Raw genomic sequence first — 20,809 nt, 5'->3', positions numbered from 1 at the left:
TTTATGATTTCACTTTTGTTTGTAATTGTAAAAAACCCTGCATGCTGCTGCGTGGAGCGTCTCCCTCTCTGTCCCTCAAGTTGGTCAATGCCTTTTATGGCATTTTAGAGGTAGGAAGATTCCAGCAGCAGTTGGGTTCTATAAAGCACAAATTACATGGTGGCGAGTGCACAGCGTGTTTTATAAATCAGGAGTTTGCATGGCATATGCTTCTTGTGACCACCAAAGGTACGCAATTGCTTCCTATGAAATCCATTATAAATGAGGCCCCAGATCTGTATAGAGAATAGAGCCAGCTCACAGTACTGTTTTTCAAGGACTTTTAGGCAGAACACCTGCAATTCTATAAATGCAAAATAACATAGTTTTAATACCATACATACTATGGATGTACCACGCAAAAAAATAATATATATATATATATATATATATATATATATATATATATATATATATATATATATACATATATATATATCGTCATATATAGAACATATATTGCATGGTATCTCGTTGAATGTACGTGATGTTAGTGTAGAATGGATAACCTGTAGTAAATGGAGCAATCTGCCTCCCGCTGCCGTCTCTCCGTCATCTTCACAGTCCTGCAGGAAGCTGTTCTTGTCTTCACGGTATATTCTGTTAAGAGATGGAATTATTCATTATTTGGGTGCGTTATTGATTAAATAACTGCAGTCAGACTTACACTGCATATGGCTTCACTGTATCCGAATGAAACTGTAGTAAAGTACAAATACTAACTTTAGACGACGTCAGAGATATATGTCTGTAGTTGTGAAGTAAGCAAAATGATCTGTGTTAGAAGGCTTATATTTGGTATGTTTGGATAAATGTAGTGGGACACTAATCCAAGTGGGACATTTGTAGATTTTGAGGGGTCTTACCACTTGATTCGGAAATATTGGCTCATAACTCCATACGAGAGTGTAAGTGATTTTCATTCTACAATCTGAAAACAAGATTTTTCCTTTTAAGAAGTCCCACTAAATTGTGGAAAAGGATTCAAGAGTAGTCATCTGGAAACAGTTTTGAGGTCACATGAGGCTATAAAGGTCAGAGGTGTGTCACTTCCTCTTCCTGAGCAGCCCTGAGCACATGGTGGTGTCTGGATCTTTGTTTTAACCTTACGTAAAAAGACTATTTTGTAATGTTGTATAATGCATTTTAAAGGGCCTCAACAGTCCAGTGTTTTAAAAGGTACGCTTTTATATTTGATTTTATTATTAATGAAACTGTTTAATGCAACGCTAACTGCACTGTGCTTTCAGGCTCAGTGCTGGTTACCGTTTTCATATCGTTTTCATACAGTTTTTATATAGTTTGTTTTATACAGTTATATATCGCTTATTTTAAACTTTTTAAATTTGTATTTAATAGTAATTGGTGTCGGTCCTGAGGTTGCTGGGGAGGATTGGGGCTCACTTAAGTGAGTGATTTCATTTATAGTTGTTGGTGATGGTGGCACTTGTTGTTGGGTGTTTTCTGTTATGGAAATGGATTTGTTTGCATTAATCTTTGTTTGTTTGTCACTTGTAGCATGCCTCTCCTTCCCCAGCTTAAAGTGGAACCTCACCAATTCTCAATCAAACCTTTTATCTTGTTGTAATTAAAAGCTGCCTTAAGGCTGTTTTGACCCACACTGACTTGCTTTGTTATTAAAGCATATTTGCACTTCCTGAACACTTAACCAGTGTTACACTCTCAATCTGAGGACCTGAGGCCTCATTTATAAATCTTGTTTGTGCATTGCGTAGGCTGCCCTCTGCCCCATACATAGTATTTATAAAAGTGCCACTAGGCGCAGGACTTTGCTTATTTCTGCACAAACTGAGACCCTCTGGAGGTCCAAAGTCTGGAGACAGGAGGAAAAGACTCTGCGTGGAGAACTGCAGAGTGTTTGAGGAAGTGTTGGATTTAGAAAATCAGCAGCAAATATGTTTTATCCTAAAAATATTCTTATTCAGAGATCACATTTAAACAGATGTTGGCCTAAACATGGAAGTGGGCTGTTTTATTATCATTATTCTCAAGACATGAAGGCTGGTTTAGTCAAATCTACACAGACCTTGCCAAACACAGTGTCCAGCGGCCGCGCGGATCTGTGGAAAGAATCTGCAAGAAGTCTATCTTGCTGGAGACTGCAGCGGTCTGATGCGGCCTCCGGGTCATTAGACGAGTATTCTGGCACAAAACCATGTGAATCTGGTCAAAAACGCTGTGCGGGTCCTGAACCGCACAAGGTGTAGGAGTCTGAAGCCCAACAAAAACAATATCTGCAAAATAGACTACTCGTGCATGACTGAACCGCCATCTCTGTCCCGCGTGCATTTACACCCAATAATTATCGGCTTATGTTTATATAAATCTCATTCATATGTCATATTGCATGTCCCTTTCATGGCATTTTGGAGCTGTGAAGAGTGCATGTTGTGGGTACGCAGTATGAGTATGCAGATCCCAGCTTCAGGTAGCCTTTATAGATGAGGCCCCGGTCTGAAAACTTAAATTTTATGAAAAAATCTGAGTTCTCAGACCTGGTCTGCAAATTGAGAATGACTTTTGGATGAAAATGTTCATTTTCAAAATTGCCCAGATGACTACACTTGAATTATTTTCCTTTTCTACGATGGAACACTCCTGGACAAATAAGGCATTATAATGACAAGTCCCACTAAAATACTTTCTTACATACAGTACATTTTCTACATGCGTGTTGCTTTCGAAGTGGGAGACATTTTGATGACTACAGCTGCGGTCTCTTGATGTTTTAAAAAGTGGTTTAAATGTCAACATCTCGCTGTGAGCAATGACTTCACTGGTTGTGCATCAGCTGCTCATCCTCATTAGAACAGAACCCAAACACAACTACGACAAATAGACACACCATCCAGAGACACAGGTGCGTGGAGCTTTTGGGCCTTCACTGGTTTGCTGACCTTTCATTGCAGAGATGTGGCCTTTACAGGAGAAAGAATGGGTTCAATCGTTACTTAATGCTCGTCTCTATCAGAGCTGAACTTTAAGACGACTATTATCAAAATCCACTAAGGTACAATGTGAAAGTCTGTGTGGAGTGGATTAGGGCTGAAATTGAGTAAATTGATAACAAAATAAACTTTGAATATTTAATTGCCTCGATGATTGATTCATTTATTTTACATATTTATTTAAAGCCGCATGAATCTGTGGCGCTTTTGTTTCACACGGAGCTTGTTTCGCGCGAACCTGCAGCAACTAAACCACAACAGAGGAGAGAGCGGTGTATTTTAACTTACGAGTGTGACTAGGAAATGTAGTTTTGTTGTGTGAAAGAGCACAGAGGACCGCGATTATGAAACAAAGTCCGCGATGATGGGGCGAAGACACAGAGGTAAAGTGAACGGCACACGGAGCTAATGCTGCAAAATGACAACTCAAAACATCAGGGATCAAGTTTCTTATTTTAAGTCATGTGACATAAAACGCAAAATAATTCATAGCAACTGTTTACAGTCTGGTGACAAGTTAATTAGTCCTTTATATATTCTCTATATACAAACAGAACAGTTTGGACTGTTGAAGTGAAATGTTGCCGTTTTTGGGGCACAAACAGTTTTACTCCTTATTTGTTATTTGTTTACTATGAACTACAACATTTATTTAAAAAAGTGCTTTTAAAAATAGTTTATGGTATGTAAAAAAAAAAAAAATTAAGAGATTAATCAAACTAAATAATTGATAGATTACTCGATAACTAAAACAATCGATAATAATCGATCAGCCCTAGAGTGTATTTGTTGTTGAAGTAGATATACTTTTATTTTGAAAGCAATTGCAATGAGATCACCACACAATGTGGTATCCTTGATATGTGCCTTTTTCTTTTACATACTGGCTAATTATGTTCCCCCCTACCTCGCAGTTCTGTCAAAGTGACCAAACCTTGCCGTGTGTGAGCGAGTGCGCGCGTGTGATTACTACATCCCACTGACAAATGTGTTAATGCAAAACAAAAGAAGGTTAAATCTTAAAATACACCAATTGTGGTCTTGCTGGATTGACCTATAATAGTATATCCAAAGGTAAAGGGAATGGAAGAATGAAAGATGTCTTGGCTTTACTGTCTGTACACTAGAGCATATATGAATGTGTGAATGGTTCCTTAAAGTAAGAGGGGTAGAAAAGTGCTTTATTTTATATTTTACACTTGGGGAATGTATTTAATAATCTAACTATAAACTGTAAAAATACTCAAACATCATGTTAATACTCGAGTAAAACCAAGGCTTGCATTATCTAATGATGAAACTTGTTCTCAAAGACAGAAAGAACAGCAGGGGCACAAGCTTGGATCATATTTGCATCCATTTATTTTCTTAACATTATATTGAAAACAAGTTGGATATGAACAGGAACTGAGCTTACACATTCCATTTTGGGCCAATTTTGGCACAAATACAAGTTGTGCCACAATTCAATTTTTGTGAGAACACGGATAAAAGCTCAAAAAGTTAGTTTAGCCTGATATGTGTCCTTTTAAGTATTTGCAGTGGATGCTTATTTGATTTTGCTTCTCTACATTTGGGAATAGATGTCTGCACTTACTATTCCACAGTTTTCAACTGGACTGAAAACTAAAATGTACATCCGTATAGTTTTAGTGGCTCATTTTAGCACGCCAATACTGCCCGAAGGTTTTGTTGACAAAAAATATTGAAATAATAATATGATGTATTTTATGTTGCATGACTATACTGAAGTCATTAGTTTTGGATGCATGCATATTTTTAGTATCTTATTAATGTATTTTGCATTCATGCATTTGCTACATGATTACTCTCACATGCATAGAGCAATAAAAATAGTGAGCTATAGGTGAGGGAAACCGGTTATTGCATGAGCAAAAGCACATAAAGGTCAATTTTGCATGATTTATCCCTGTAATGAGAGATTAATGATGAGATGTTGTGAAAATGTAATGCTTGGCTGATAGTTGATTGAATATAAAACCAGACAGTGCATCACTCTATGTCTGTCTCATACTGACCTGTACGCATAAATATTATGAGTGGCACTGGCAATCTTCTTATTCTCATAGAGCTTCTCAAGGACCATTTTAACCTGCAAAGCACAGCAGAAATAACAGGGGCATCACGACATGGCTCCACTGTGTGCTCACCTGCTTTTACATGCATTATACCAGTCTGCAAAGGAAAGTGCTGACACATGGAGTTAACCTGTCTCAGCACAATGTTAATGCCTCCTGTACCACAGGCTAATATGAAAAGGTAATTTTTTTTTATCTGTGTAAGGACTGTAATGAATAACAGTTCTGAGTTTGTCTGAGACAGGCACATTTGGCATATATATGTACATTTTTGAGACGAAATGTAAAAGTCCAGATAGAACCAATTTGAAATACCGGTACATATTGGTGCAATTTTAAAGTGGGACTAATCAAACATATATTTTTTTGTTCAACTCAACTGAATACATAGTATTTTAGCAGGATTCTCTACTGTTTTTCTCCTTTTTTGCTATTTCAGTACAATCTAGGTTAAATTGCAGCTTTCTGGTAAAACTAACAAAAAACGAGCAGTGCTGCAAAACACTCTGCACTTCCAGCAAGTGTGAGTGACGCAGACTTCAGGCAAGTACATTTGCCACATTGCATTTCATTGTAATATTTTCCAATGGCACAGTGACCATAGTAACTTTGCAGTGAGAGCTAACTGTAAACAACGGAAAGGAATATATTAAGATAAAATAAAAATAAATCTATGACTGTCCAGCAACAACACTGTAAAAACGATAAGCCTGTTCTCATTTTTTTAAGGCCAATTCAACAAATGATAAATACTAAACTGAGCTGTGGCTTTGTGATTAATTCAACTGAAGAGCGGACGGTCCCATCTCTCCTGTTTACCCTGCAACCTTGAGCATTTACAAATTAAAGTCAAGTGTGTAGTGCATAGTGCAAGTATTGGGAGAGGGCCTGCTGTTCATTGTTGGTTCCCTTTCACCCCTCAATTTCCCTTCAGTCCTCCAGACATTGCCCAGTTTAACAGCTTATTTGGACGGTGGTTGTGGGCAGAGTTTAGGTGTTTATTTGCACTTTCAATATAGCACGACAGGCAGCCCAGGAGAAAAGAGAAAGACTGAAGAGGGGATTATTGTGGGCGCCACACTGGTTAGCACTCTTACCAAGAAGGTCCTGGATTAAATTCCCTGACCAGATGGGTCTTTCTGTGTTGAGTTTGCATGTTCTCCCTGTGTCTGTGTAGGTTTCCTCAACCTCCGAGGAAACCTGCTATGGCTTTCAGGCCAAACAGAGGCACCGCCTTGAGCCAGCGACCTGTCCTGACTCTGCGATGCCTCATCTGGTCTGGAGAAGAGGGGAAAGAGGTAATCCAAGTGCAAATGTCCGCTCCTATCTAGATTAGAAAGTCAGCCCGCGCAGTGTTTCCTCCTGTCGGCAGCAGCAGTCAATCACCGGACAAGAGCCCGCCTCCTCACCTGCTCCTCTCACCCCTCCCTCAAACCGCCTCCAATTTTCACATTTTACTTTTGGCTGAAGAACACTCTGCCATGGAGGCTTAGTTACACTTTAGGGTTAGGTAACCATTTGCAGCTATGCTAAATTATGTTAAAATTGAAACAGACAAGAAGTGCCAATTCACACAAAACATTTAAAACTCTCGCTGGCCTGTTTTTGCATAAATCTCATTCTACTATTTGGTTTCCCACTAATTCAGAGGCGACTTAAAAGCTTGTGCACCTGCCGAGAAGAACTTTTCAAATGTTTACCAGTACAGACACACAATCCTCTGGAGACCAAACGAATCCAGCTGAAAAGACATGTGATATTATTTAAAGGGGGCTTTTGCTCAAATACACACATGAAAGAGACTAACATAACATTTCACGAGGAGATTTGGAGGCTACTATGGTTTCCACGTCGACTAAGCTCCTATGAGTAATGCTCTTTTTTGTTCAAGCAATTACAAAGTCCCATTTAAGCTGGGCATTATCGTTAACGCATGCGGTGTCTTTATTGATTCCCTTTGAACAGATTATAAACAAAACACACCAAACATGCCAGAATATCTAAATCGTAAACCTCTCTAATTCATTACCGTAATTACCAACAGTTCTGTTCATGTTAGCATCGGTCGAGCATTTGTTATGAGTTATAAAACTGGCCATTACAAAGACTTCTGTTAATTTCAAAAACGCTTTGAAGGAGCCTTAAAAATAAATATATATTTTTTTCTTGCACATCAAACACATAGTTTCATATAAAAAACCCAGAATGTAAAAATAATAACAGTGATCGAGGCTAGAAAGTGCTTTTGTGGAAGTTTTAACATGGGTTTATGCTTAATACCATCTATAACGATCCATCTCAAAATTGATTTTGTCCACAAAGAGCTGAGTGATGCTGTATTTTGGGTTAGTCAGCAGCCCCATGAAGATAGCTTGTTCGTGTCGTTTTTGCATAGCCAGCTCGATTTTAATTTTGATGTAGTTTGTGAATTGAACAGCTTTGCCTCAAACAGAAGAGTCAAATAAAATAAGTAATAGACAGTTAAGTTAGGGTTAGGGTTAGAATCGTTTTTGCAATGTACGGTGACAGCAAAACGATTTTTTTAAAATGTAGCATTCCGAGACCCTTGCCACAGAACATTTTTAACACTGCTGGATTTAAGCTGCTACCTGGACTCAAACCAAAATGAGGATGGTAATATGGTGCTTTGCTGCAAGGGCAAGACAACTTCTTCAAATTTCTACTTTTAGTGATAAGATTCAGATGTGTATTAGGAAATAAATCCTCATGGGTGAACATAAGGCATTCTTCAGAGCTTCAGGTTCAAATTCAGGAGTAACAAGCTGGAGCCAGATGTATGTGTCGAGAGGAAACCCACAAGTGTGCCTCATCGGGGAATAGAACCCTAGACCTTTGTGCTGTGAAGTTATATGATGAAGTAACACTGGTGTACGGCTTTGCATTTTATACATACTATAAATGAGACTTAAATCTTTGCAGCACAATATCAAAGTCAGAGGCATTTATAGAGCCAATATGGAACGCATACTGAACCGTGAAACATGCAGTACCTGTCTTGGTGTGACCACGGGGGCTAAATGTGGCTGGAAAGTGCTCCGTCGGTCCGTGATGGCATTACCGTGCTTTATTGGCGGCATCTCGTCATCTGAATAATGAAATTGTAGGTTTAATATATTCACAAACACTTGCACGTATATAATTGTAATAGGCCCATTTAACAAGGTACCGTTTAAATGGTCCATAAAAAGGTGTGCGTTTTCTGTCAGTTTGAGAGAGCTGAAGTCTGGTATGTCCTCAGTATCCTCCATCGCTTCCTCTTCACTTGTTACGTTGACATTTTCAACCTGGTGGTCCTCTGTAACAGTAGTAATTAAACAAACCAATGTGAGGACATATCTTGGCTAGCCATCTTAATTATTCTGCAATTAAAAACAAACAGGCTAATCCGGACTCTGTGATGTTGTGTTGGATGTAGAGCAGTATTAAGGAACGCAATGCATTACCGCAGTAATGCTAATGAAAACAAATGACAAAAATAGTATTATCTGCACTGTTTGTAAATGTTTTTCTAAGCAATTTCTAAATATAATAATTGTTGTATTTGTAGACTTACAACCAAACCACATTTCCAAGAAAAAGTCCTGGCCCCAGAGGAGTAAATTGTACATGTTTTTAGCAGTAGGGGAATCAGAGCACCTGGAGGAAACACAGACACAAGTAGAACATGCAAATTCCACACAGAAAGGCCCCATACCACCCAGGAGAACCTTGGACCTTCATGCAGTGAAGAAACAGCGATGACCCCTGTGCCACCGTGCAGTTTCTAATCTAAGAATTTTGTCCACCATCTGATAAAAATAAGTATCAAGCTCCGGGGAAGGAAACATGTTTTGGAAAATATCCAACAAATGCTCTGTCTACGTTCTGTCAGTTCCACTTATAATTAGGGTAAATCAGAAGCTTCACAAAGATCCAGCCAATTGTTTGTGCTCCTTGAGGAACAGCCTCAGTTTGAATTGGGAGAAAGTTTATTCAGACATTTTAGGGAAAACAGACGGAGAAAAAATTATTCAATTTATTATTAAATCATTAATTTGTTGAACCCATATGAGTCCTGAACATTTTAGTGAGTGATGTGGTCATAGTTGTTAAAAAATGACACACAGAGTTAACTTTATATTTGATCTAAAATGACCTAATACAAATATGTCTTGTGCGGAAGATATAATTCCCTAAACTCTCTGAAGAACCCGAGTTTACACCTTGACATTAAGAACCCCTCCTACTGAGCTGTTTATTGCCGAATCAAATCCCAATGACCTTTACTAACACTACAGCACACTCACAACCTATTAAAGCAGGGCAAACATCCATAATAGATCATTGCTGGTGCCTCTGCTGCTTTAAGATGAATGAAGATGACATGGAAAAAGATGAGAAGCAGAGAGACTTTTAGAGCTCCGAGATCCGTCATTGGTGTTGATTCCGTTGGACAGGAGAAGGAAAAGTATTTATTACTATTATTAAATCTTTTTCTGAGGTTAACTCGGGTTTGTTTGTGTGAGAAAACATGGGATAAATATACATTTTAAAAGTAATTACATTTTATATAAACATTGTACAGATATAAATGCAGAACTGAGTGATATTACAATTATATATATATGATATTGCCTTACAAATACACATTTTCATTTTGTGAATAAAAATAACACTTTTTTTCCCTCCCAAAGTTTGAACTGTGCTCCAAACCACAGAATTTTACTGAGAATTGGCTGTGGATAAACCAGGACCAAACCAAGACTGGTCTAAACCACAGATGACCCGAGCCAAGACAATAAAGACAAAAACTCTTGGCTCTGGTAGAAATGTTTTATACTTAATTGCTGTACATTTATGATTGCATTAGAAACTTTTGCTAAAGGTTCAGTTGAATCTGATGTAGCTTGTAATGTTTTCAATGGACAATCAAAATGGAAGTGACACTGATATAACTTTTTTTAAACTCCTTGTGAGTTTATGTTTTTTGAGCTTCCCCGAGCCAATGCCCGTACATGACCCTGTACATTAAATCCCCTTCAAAAGGCTCAATCACCCAATTTCCTCTCCTCTTCTAAACTTCTCTTATGCTGATGCAAATGTGGGCATCACTTTAGTCATTGCTTTCATTCAGACTCTTTTGACTAGTCTTGTGACAGAAGTTGCCATCTGTGCCCCAGAAGTGAACCCTCTTTCAAATGTATTTTTCTCTTTCCGATTTTAGCCTCCTTGGTCCGTAATAGGAATCAACTAGAGGCCAGCTCCAACTGTCTGTATTCTGGCCACAGAGCATGACCAGATGCTTCCATGAGCAAAAAGATCATAGCAAAACCTGCAATAATGTACACATAGTCTATTGCAGTAGAGGGGATTTTCAATATGTTCACACTCTGTCAATCACCACCACCTCAGGAAACATCTGTACAATTAAAACAATGGGACTGGGGATATTTCAGGACAACAGAGGTGCAAAATGATGCATTTTAATCTCATTCATGTCTGCACCCTCACTCAAGAGCAAGAACAATTCTACTTGATGGAAGCATTGTTTTTGCACCCCTTTGAAACTTGAATGCACCCTCACTCATTTTGGTCTGACTAAAACCAGATTTAACCAGGACTAAGGCAGAATTTAAACTTGCCAAGGCGTAAAAACACTGTAGCTATTTTGTGTTTGTTTGTTTTTTTTAATAAAAAAAAAAAAAAAGTATGATTCAAAGGCCTTGATCACACAAATACTGGTTCATCCCTGGAATGACATCATCAGGGGCAATAATGAGTGTTTCTGTTTTGTAATAATCAGTGTTTTCTGTTTTGTCCAGCCATTTTGATCAAAAAAGCCAATGGCGGCATACCTCTATCTGCAAGCATGTTACCGTGGCAATGTGAAAAATATTACCATTGACATACATGGGTTTTGGTTAACAAATATTTTTGAATGGGTTAAAAAATGTACTTTGTCAAAGACAGTTTAAATGTAGAAAACTTACTCTCCACATCACACTGAACTAAAAAGGCAATGGGGACATAACTCTATCTTGAACTGTGCGGCCGGGAAAATATAAGAACATCTCTGAATGAAGTAGTACAATGTTGGTACTGTTTGGGGGTGGGGGGGCTTTAACGCAGTGTACGGCTTAAATTGTTTTTATTGTTATGTTGCAGACCCACAAACAATTATTTACTGTGGCTTTGATTTACACATTTGATAAAGATCCCTTAAAACAACTTGCTGTGAGCCAATGCCACAAATATTTACTGTGATTGTAATGTTATTGTACATTTGGTGATATTTCAAAAAAAGACGTAATTTATTTCCTGTCCAGCTGTGCTTTTAGCAGGCTTTAGTTATTTGCTCATTAGACAAACACCTATTTTCAGCCTCTAGTTAAGTGCCCCAGAGAGGAGCAGCAGGCAAAAAAAGACCCTGGCATTTATATGGAAATAAAAGAGCAAATGATGGCGCAGTGGCTCAAATGGAGGTGGCTGAATATAATCAGCCATATAGTTTATTGTCCTGGATGTTTCTCATAAATAATGTGTGCTGCTTATGCCCTGATAGATTAACTTTATGAATTCAATGCATGTATGTGAAATTATGTGACAAGTGAACAAACATCTGCTCTTTCTGTCAGCTCGCATTCATCAAAAACTTCCTCATTGGAGCCACTATCTTCCTTTACTCCTTCGCCCTCTCTGTCATGTTTAGGCATTTTTCATTTCCTTTTAGCCAAAATGTGCATCTTTTAGCTTATCACATCTGTCTCTATGTCCTTTTCCCTCAAGACGCCTCTGTGATTTGAATGATCTGAGTAATAATATATTGATGCTATTTTTCCTTGGTTAAACTACTCCGTCCAGTTATTACCAAATTAATAGTAGAGACTGCTATAGAAAATAAAGAAATAAAGCTATTTCTAATATACTTTGCAAATAGCCACAACATAACAACACAAAAAGAAATGTTTGGTCCATGCAACTCCTGTGCAGAAAATAATTAATTTGGTTGGGGGAGTGTCTAGCCAAAAGAAGGGATTACATAGATATTGATCTCAATTCAGAACAGTCACTCAAAGTCGGGCCCAAAAAGGTTTTTATATTGTCCAACAGGTCTCTGAGCTTATCTTACCTGAGACTCAGACCAAATCATGATTGTGTTGCTAATGGAGGAAGAGCCTTCCAAATCCAGAGAGACACCAGGTAGTGTGAGACAAGTCAAGGAAAAAAAAAACATTTTGGACCACATTACTGTTTCAGTCAATAAAACACACAACATATTGCATCAATGGAGGGATAACCACATATATAAATGTATAGAGGCACTCATGTTGACACATTTGGGTTAAACATATAATTAATGAAAAGCCGGGCTAGAGAAAGTAATCACTTCTGCCTTACTAGTGATTATATAAGGAAAATTAAAATATTATTGCAATGAGCAAGAATCCATTTTGCCCAATCCAAATCAAAATGCTGAGGACAAACCGTTTGGGACCAAGTTCTATTAACTAGTCTAAGAATTGTTAATAAGACAGGAAGCATAGGTGAAAAGAAAAGTACACCTCAACAAAGACAAATAATGAATATGACGGATTACAACCATTTGTCCCATTGTTTTAAGCCAACGGGTGCAGCAAAGTCTCTTTACGTGTCAGAGTATAAGAGAATGTCAAAAAGATTGATACATTTCCAGTGTCTGTGTGGCCCTCAAGCATGACTTTCATTTTTCACACCTCACCTGTTTCCCCGCACTGGGATTTCTCAACAAGGAACTCTCGGACGTTTTCCACCCACAGGTACAGGATGCTCTCTCCGGCGTGCTGCCTGTTGAAATGCTGAAATTTAAATGTTTCTGAAAGACACTGACTCCACTGTCTACACATAAAACACATTGGTGAAAAGCTTTTGTTTGTTTGGCCTGATAATATTATCCAACAGTGCGCCCTTGTGAAGTCAGAAATTATGAGCAGCACTCACACATAGAGGTCTTCCAGGCTGTTTGCCAATTTGGCCCTCTCAGGTCCCCGCAACCAAGCCGCACTACAAAAACCAAGAACAAACAGAGGGTTATTGAATAGGACCACAAGTGGTATTTTGAGTGGGATGTTGTTTTATCAATTTGACCGACTGCCACAAGATTAAATTTGAAAGGCAAATAGACTCACTTGATTTGGTAGATGGGAGGGGCAGCGCTGGGATAGTCCGCAGGGAGAATTATCTGATCAATGTAAAACTAAGAGTTATTATGAAGAAATGCATGGAAAACAGGATTCAATCTCTCTACCTGAAGACATGCAGTCAGTTTGGGCTGCTCAATGTCAACTGAAATTTTGATGCAAAATATCCTTGAGGCTTCATCTATGACACACCACTCATCGCCATAAATGGAAGACAGAGCTTCCACTTCTTCAATCTACAAGAACAAGACATAACACAGTGTCATTAGGTTACCTAAAGAGGGCAGTGATCGACTTGACTGTGCCTGACAACTGGACAACTTTCATCATTAACTACTAATGATGTTCATTGGCAATGTTGCAATATTTTGTTATGGTTACATGTTGTTGTGCTGGTTTAAGTTAAAATTGTCTAAATCAGGAGAGTTAAAGCCAGTCTTAAAGTCATTCCCACTTAAAGCCACACCTCTAAGCCCAGATAAAAAAAGACCACTGAGTCACTCTTACACTCTCGAACTCTGGACATCGAACACACCTTCAAAGCTGGGGCACTCATGAGCAAATTTAAAATAGATGATTCAATAATAATAAAATATTGGAACTCTTTACAATAGCCCAACATCAAGAATCTAAATTAATGGTCAATTTACAGACTCCCTGACTTTGGAAAGAGAAGGGTGCTTGGTCCCCCCCCTTTTGTTTGCTTTGTACTTGGAACCATTGGCCCAATAAATTAGACAATCAGAAACAATTTATAGTGTCTCAATTGATGGGACAGAACATCAAATTGCAGATGACACCTAATGTGATGCATTTCCTTCATGATACAAACTGAATGTACAGTATGACCCCTCTGTCCTTTAGAATAACCTGCCCATTTAAATTGCATTATATTACTAATAATATTTAGGTGTAGTCCTCCACAAAGACCTATCAACAATCCTGGAGAAACACTATACTCCTCTTTTCTCCACTATAAAGAAACATCTTGACGGGGGGCAGATTGCACAGACGAGCCCCCTCGAGTCTCTGCTCCAGCCATCGGTCTGCAGTTTGGGCTGCCATGGATCATCAGTGTCCATCTCACATCAATATTATTTGCACACATGTTGTGTCGTGGTTTTTGCTAATTAAATACTTCTTATCCTTGTGTAACTTTATTATTAGTATCATTATATGATGATCATGAAAAGAAAAATGAACCATGTCATTTATGTGCAGCACCACTGTATTTCTAGATGTTTGACAATGTGTCCCTTCTGCAGTGCTAATTAATGTCAGTCCTTTGTTTTGTGCTGCTGATTTGATTGTAAAACGTGTCACTGTGCAGCCTTTGAGCACAGAGTAACACCTGCTGAGATTCAGACATTGTAAGTGTTAATGAATCCACCACCTTGGGGACATTTCAAAAGAGTCTACCTCAACGGTCGGATAGCGCAAGATAATTACTTTTTATTCCAGGTCTCTCTCTGGAAAATAGAGAAAAGGCACTTTGTTTGAGTTGCATAACACCTTGATAACCTAAATCCCACATTTGTCAGCTCAGTTTCACTCAGTGACATCTGAGCTGTACATAAAGCATCCACAGACTACATGCTGCTACATACACCTGTCATTACGGGTAATTTGCCTGACACACTCACTGTAGATTACCACTGGGCAGTGCAGCACAAAGTCATGACAGAGCCACAGTGCAGTGGGACCACCCAGAGCTTATGTTGTAGAGTGTGAAACAGTGATTTCCCTCAATACAACAATTATTATGTATAGCCCACATTTAAGTTCCATGTAATATAGTTCTGGTTATCTTGAATAAGGTTGACTTAGTTGTTGCTGTTTTAGACTTTTAGACTCAGGCTGATCAGTTGTTTTTAGCTATCATTTTAACCATAATTTAATCACTCACTGCACTGTTCACTTTCTGCACTACATTTTTGTAAACTCAACTGTAAATTTGTGTACATATTTAGCCTATTTTTTATTTGTATTCTTTTATCTTATAGCTTATTGTTATTTTGATCCCATAGCAGATTTAAACAGTTTCTCTTTTTAACTTATTCATTGTTTTATGTTGCACCAAATCACCAAGACAAGTTCCTATGTTTGTGAGTTCTGTTTATTGACAATGGAGATAAACCCGTTTTGATTCTGAAATACAAAGCGAACACAAGCGAGGACCAGGCACACCCATGTCTCACCCCTCTTTCCAGAGTCAGTGGATATGTCAGGTGACAGGTTCATTCTTTATGTTGGACCACCGTAAAGAGCCCCAATGTTTTTTGATTAAATTGTTTTTTTAAACAAATATGGCCAGCAAAAGCCTTCTCAGCATCCAAACTATTGATTACGGCTGTGTTCTGTTGCTTTTCTATACAAGTCATTATAGGTAAAGATCATATTTTGTTATCTTGTCTCTGTCGTCCGCCAATAAATTCTGTCTGATCATTTAGCGTTTTCACCCTTTGTTTCTTCTATGCAAAGGCTATGGCAAAAAAAATGTTCGTCTCAAAACTGCTTTAGCAGCATCCCAGAAGATGGGCGGGGAAGTTTCCCCACAATCCTTTCCCCCCAGATAAGTATTAATGACGTCTAACCATGTTTCCTTAAACAAATGGTCATTAAGTAGCCTGGCATTGAACCTCCAAAGTGTGTTTATTAGTCATTCCTCCAAGTCTACAGTAATGTAGATAGGAGGATGGTCACTTAAGTATTGTGCCTGTATCTGCCTCAGAGATTTTAGATCTGTCCTAACTGAAAATAAAGAAATAGTCTATTATGGAGTAGATTGTGTGGGGAAGTGGGTGCTGATGTGCACTGGGGTTCATTTCAGTCCTAAATTCTTCTAAACTTACGAAATGTCTTATTTACTGTTCCTCCAGTGCCTCCACTGAAGAACATAAGCTGTAAGCTTTAGCTGTAACTGACTAAGAACATTCAAAGTCCTCCAACTGCATAAAGAACAAGTTTGAAGATCATACAAGGTCCTCCAATTGCATAAAAAACATTAAGAACATCCATGGTCCTCCAACTGCATAAAGAAGACTGGAGAACATCCAAGGTCATCTCAGATATTACACTGTTTATCATGCCCCTGTAAATTTGAGAACAGCAGAAATAATCTGTAATCAATTGCAAAATTTGTTTCACTGGAAAGGAAACGTTTTTGGTTATAAAATGTGATATAAATGTGGGCCATAACTCAGTGATTATACCAGTCACTAATTGTGATCAATGGGATAATACAATATAATACTGAGTTAATTTAATAGATCCCTGGATACAATACTATCGAGTCTACTGTATGGTGTATAGTCCATGGTTAAAATACTAGTTATAGTTATTTAGACAAAACAATACATTAGGAAGTTACGTTATTCTTTATGGTGGTTAAGATGTACAGATAAGTACCAGGGATATAATGGCTCAAAGCTTTGGCGACGTATTTGATCTTTGGCAATAATAATATAATAATAAATATAACCGCAAGCGGCAATGATCGATCCTCACCACGCCGCCGCCACACCGCCGCCACACCGCCGCCACGCCGCAAGAGGAGGGGGCGCTAACGCGCCCCAATTGTCCTTTTATTACATCTACTGCTGAATCTGTGACGCTGTCACATCTTCTCCCCTTTGTTTTACCATCAAAAAGCTATTTTATTTTGAATTCTTGGCAAAATGTGCGGCTTTGCCGCACAGACACCGTGACTCTTTGAATAAAAATGTGAATAACTTTTGACGGTTCACCCCTGAAGATGAGTCTCACCAAATTTCAGGTTAATAGGGCTAACGCCCTGGGAGGAGTTTGTGAAAGTCTAAAGTGTAAACATGTTCTGGCCCCATTGGAATAACATGGGAGGTTTTGGTCATCGCTACGGCAAAACCATAACAATTATGACATGGGTCTCATTGACTTTTTTGATGGGGATGCCAAAATTGAGTTGTGTGTCAAATTTCATAAAATTTCGCAAAACTAAACATTTAACCTCCATATAAAATCTGTAGGGGGCGCTGTGGTGCCAAATTAATTTATTTCACTTCAAGTACGTTTAGCGCAAAGAGTTTAACAACTGATTCTAATTTGACGCAATTCGGACTTTATCTGCGCAAACGGCAGAAATGTTAAATTTGGGAGATTTCTGAAATTCTAGCTAAAGTTTGCGGCTTCGCCGCACAGAGACCGTGACAGGTATCAATGTAATTTGAATAAATTTTGATGTCCCACTCCTCAGTAGCATTTTCACCAAATTTCAGCTTTTTAGAGCCAACGCCCTGGGAGGAGTTCGTAAAAGTACAACGTTTGGAAAAACTCCCGTCCTGCTTAGCCATTTTTAAACCAATATGGGCGACATTTGGTTGGGTGGACGTTGTTGCCGTAATAATATTTTTTACTTCTCTTGTCATCATCTACCTCTGCGCCAAATTTCATGATTCTACGATCAGATTTTTTTTGGGTAATTTCCTATCTCTCAATGCATTTTTGGTACATTTGGGGGCGCTGACGCGCCAATTTTTTTATTTTAGAAAAGGGAAATAGCCAGAATGTAGAGAGGCACGATTTTTAGAGGTGTGCAAATTTTTGTGACTTTTCGTCAATGTTCACTGGGTGAAAAATATGGGGGTTGGTCCCGAGAAGAAAGAAAGAAAGAAAGAAAGAAAGAAGAAGAAGAAAGAATTAAAGCCGCAAGCGGCATCCAACGGCCCTCGCGGGCCGCCGGCCTTCCGACTCTGCGCTTTCGACTTGATAAAGATGGCGCCCTTATTGTGTTGAATTAAAAAAGAACTTGACAGACGGCGACACATTGGACATGGCCAATCCAGTGCAAATGAACACAAATGTCAGTCAAATGTGCTGCTCCGCCGCACAGAGACCGTGACACTTGGAATAAAAATATGGATAACTTTTGATGCCCCACTTGTGTAGATGATTTTCCCCAAATATGAGCTTGATCGAGCTATTGCCCTTAGATGAGTTTGTTAAAGTGTGAAGCGTAAATGTGAACATTTCAGAGATTTCGCTGTTTTCCCATTTCTGACATATATTTGCTGCGCCGCCGCACAGAGACCGTAGCACTTAGAATATAAATATGGATAACTTTTGATGCCCCGCTTGTGTAGATGATATTTCCCAAAGTAAAGCTTGATCGAGCTATTGCCCACGGAGGAGTTTGTTAAAGTGTGAAGCATGAATTTGAACATTTCAAAGATTTGGCGTTTTCCCATTTGTGACAGTATATTTGCAGCTCCACGGCACAGAGACCGTACCACTTGAAATCAAAATATGACTGACTTTTGATGCCCCGCTTGTGTAGATGATTTTCCCCAAATATGAGATTGATCGGGCAATCGCCCTAGGAGGAGTTCGTTAAAGTGTGAAGCGTAAAAATGTGGTCATTTTAGAGATTTCGCTGTTTTCCCATTTCTGACATATATTTGCGGGTCCGCCACACAGAGACCGTAGCACTTAGAATCAAAATATGGATAATGTTCCATTTTCCTACTACTAATTAGTATGCACGGGGCGTGCATGAGTGAAGGAGTGCGTTAGTGAGTGTTTGGAAGTGGGCGAGCGCTTCGCGCTCGATTTCGTGCGCACTACGTGCGCACTTTCGCAGCCGTGCTTCGCACGGCCTTACGAGATTAATAGGCCTCTCGCCAGCTTGTGGCGCTCGGGCCTAATAATAAAAATAATAATATTTTTAGCAAAAACAATATAGCCGTTTCCACTATAACAACAAATTATACATCGTTTGAAAGCTCTAAGCCTTCCCGATGCCGCCATGGGGTGGAATCATCATTACGAGCGCTTACGCGCTCGTCACTCCCTATTCCGTCGGGATGCCCCGCCCACTCCCCATAGACTTCCATTGATTTGAGCAGATACAAGCATGGCCCATGCCTGCGGCATGGATTCTCGCGTACGGGACGATGCCAGGAGGGTTTTTGAAGGAATGCAGCGCTTCGCGCTGCTGTTGTCAACAATTAGTGAATGGGCGTAGCCCATTCACTAACTATTTCTGTCATAGCAGGAGTAAGTATGCATGATCCATGCCTTCGGCATGGGCTAGTTCACTGTACTTGCCATGGGCGACGGGGCACCAAACATGCGGGCGCAGCCCGCATGTTTGGTAAGACAGTTGCAACGCTGCCTTCCGCAGCGTTGCGGGAGCAATAGGCCCTCCGCCCTGCTGGGGCTCGGGCCTAATAATAATAATAATATTTTTAGCAAAAACAATATAGCCGTTTCCCCTATAACAACAAATTATACATTGTTTGAAAGCTCTAAGCCTTCCCGATTTACAATTAGTGAATGGGCTACGCCCATTCACTAATTGTTGACTATTTCTGTCATAGCAGGAGTAAGTATGCATGATCCATGCCTTCGGCATGGGCTAGTTCACTGTACTTGCCAGGGGCGACGATGTTTGGTCAGACAATTGCAATGCTGCCTTCGGCAGCATTGCGGGAGCAATAGGCCCTCCGCCCTGCTGGGGCTCGGGCCTAATAATTTTTCCGATGCGAAAACAATGTTTCCCATTTTTCAAATATCATAAACTATACATTTTCGGAAAGCGCTCGCGCGTTCCTACCTCATGGTGTGGGTCCCTGGTCACTGACGGGTACTTTCGTTAATTTTGAGAGCCCACTTTTTGTTTTTGGCCCTCTATACAGTAATAATGTTCAATTTTTGCATTACATGCTTATATGCACGGAACATGCAAGAGATGGGGAACGTATTCGTGAGCTACTTAGGGCAAATGAGTGCTTTATATGGGGATGACGACCGCAAGTGCTCGTTTACAACGGTAATGTTCCATTTTCCTACTACTAATTAGTATGCACGGGGCGTGCGTGAGTGAAGGAGTGCGTTAGTGAGTGTTTGGAAGTGGGCGAGCGCTTCGCGCTCGATTTCGTGCGCACTTTCGCAGCCGTGCTTCGCACGGCCTTACGAGATTAATAGGCCTCTCGCCAGCTTGTGGCGCTCGGGCCTAATAAAACGAGTTTGTGTCACGCGTCTTACTTGCGCCTGCAGATCTTCTCCACTCCCCTGGTTTGAGCTGTCAGCCATTTATGTTTAAGTTAGTATAAAACACCTTTAAACCACTTTTTACATACTATAGCGCGTAGAAAAAAGACGCAAAACAGTAGAAATGACAGATGAAACGTAACACGTGAAACACATGTTTACTACGAGCAGAACAGCTTTGGCAAAAATACAGCACTTCCGGGTTAAATACAAAGTAAACGGCAATTGTGACCAAAAAGCTGAAACTTTGTCTTAAAGTTTCGGGTGAACATAGAACATATTATTTGCGTGTGTAGGGCATAAACTGTATTTTAAATGTTGCACGGTTATAAGCAGTTTTAGGTAACTCCTCAAAATCACAATGTAATTTACGCTGAAAGGTCAAGGTGGCTGCAATCTTGACTTCCGTTTTGTGAAAATCAGCTGACGCGAGTGTAAACACAGGCAGAGGCGTGTGTTCTGAGCGTTTTGTGAGTTGTGTTTCGCAAGCTCCGCATGA

At 39.4% G+C, this 20,809-nt stretch overlaps 1 protein-coding gene across 1 annotated transcript in view; it reads right to left on the bottom strand.

Moving 5' to 3' along the window:
• impact (impact RWD domain protein) overlaps positions 1 to 20,491 on the bottom strand; it is a 35,310-nt gene extending 14,819 nt beyond the window's left edge. Inside the window, exons 1-9 of the mRNA XM_072438164.1 lie at positions 20,305 to 20,491; positions 13,392 to 13,520; positions 13,273 to 13,325; positions 13,085 to 13,147; positions 12,846 to 12,931; positions 8,295 to 8,423; positions 8,119 to 8,213; positions 5,048 to 5,121; positions 549 to 639 (exon numbers count right to left, since the gene is read on the bottom strand). Coding sequence (XP_072294265.1) covers positions 549 to 639; positions 5,048 to 5,121; positions 8,119 to 8,213; positions 8,295 to 8,423; positions 12,846 to 12,931; positions 13,085 to 13,147; positions 13,273 to 13,325; positions 13,392 to 13,520; positions 20,305 to 20,352 — 768 coding nt within the window. The 5' untranslated portion in view covers positions 20,353 to 20,491. The remainder of the gene's footprint in view (positions 1 to 548; positions 640 to 5,047; positions 5,122 to 8,118; positions 8,214 to 8,294; positions 8,424 to 12,845; positions 12,932 to 13,084; positions 13,148 to 13,272; positions 13,326 to 13,391; positions 13,521 to 20,304) is intronic.
• Positions 20,492 to 20,809: the final 318 nt, after the last annotated feature.

This window comes from Eucyclogobius newberryi, unplaced genomic scaffold (assembly GCF_026437365.1).
Source record: "Eucyclogobius newberryi isolate DKJ021-1_F unplaced genomic scaffold, fEucNew1.0.hap1 SCAF_9, whole genome shotgun sequence".
NCBI classification, from domain to species: domain Eukaryota; kingdom Metazoa; phylum Chordata; class Actinopteri; order Gobiiformes; family Gobiidae; genus Eucyclogobius; species Eucyclogobius newberryi.
Note: the sequence above shows the minus strand (reverse complement) of the source record. Positions and strands in the feature narration are given on the sequence as shown.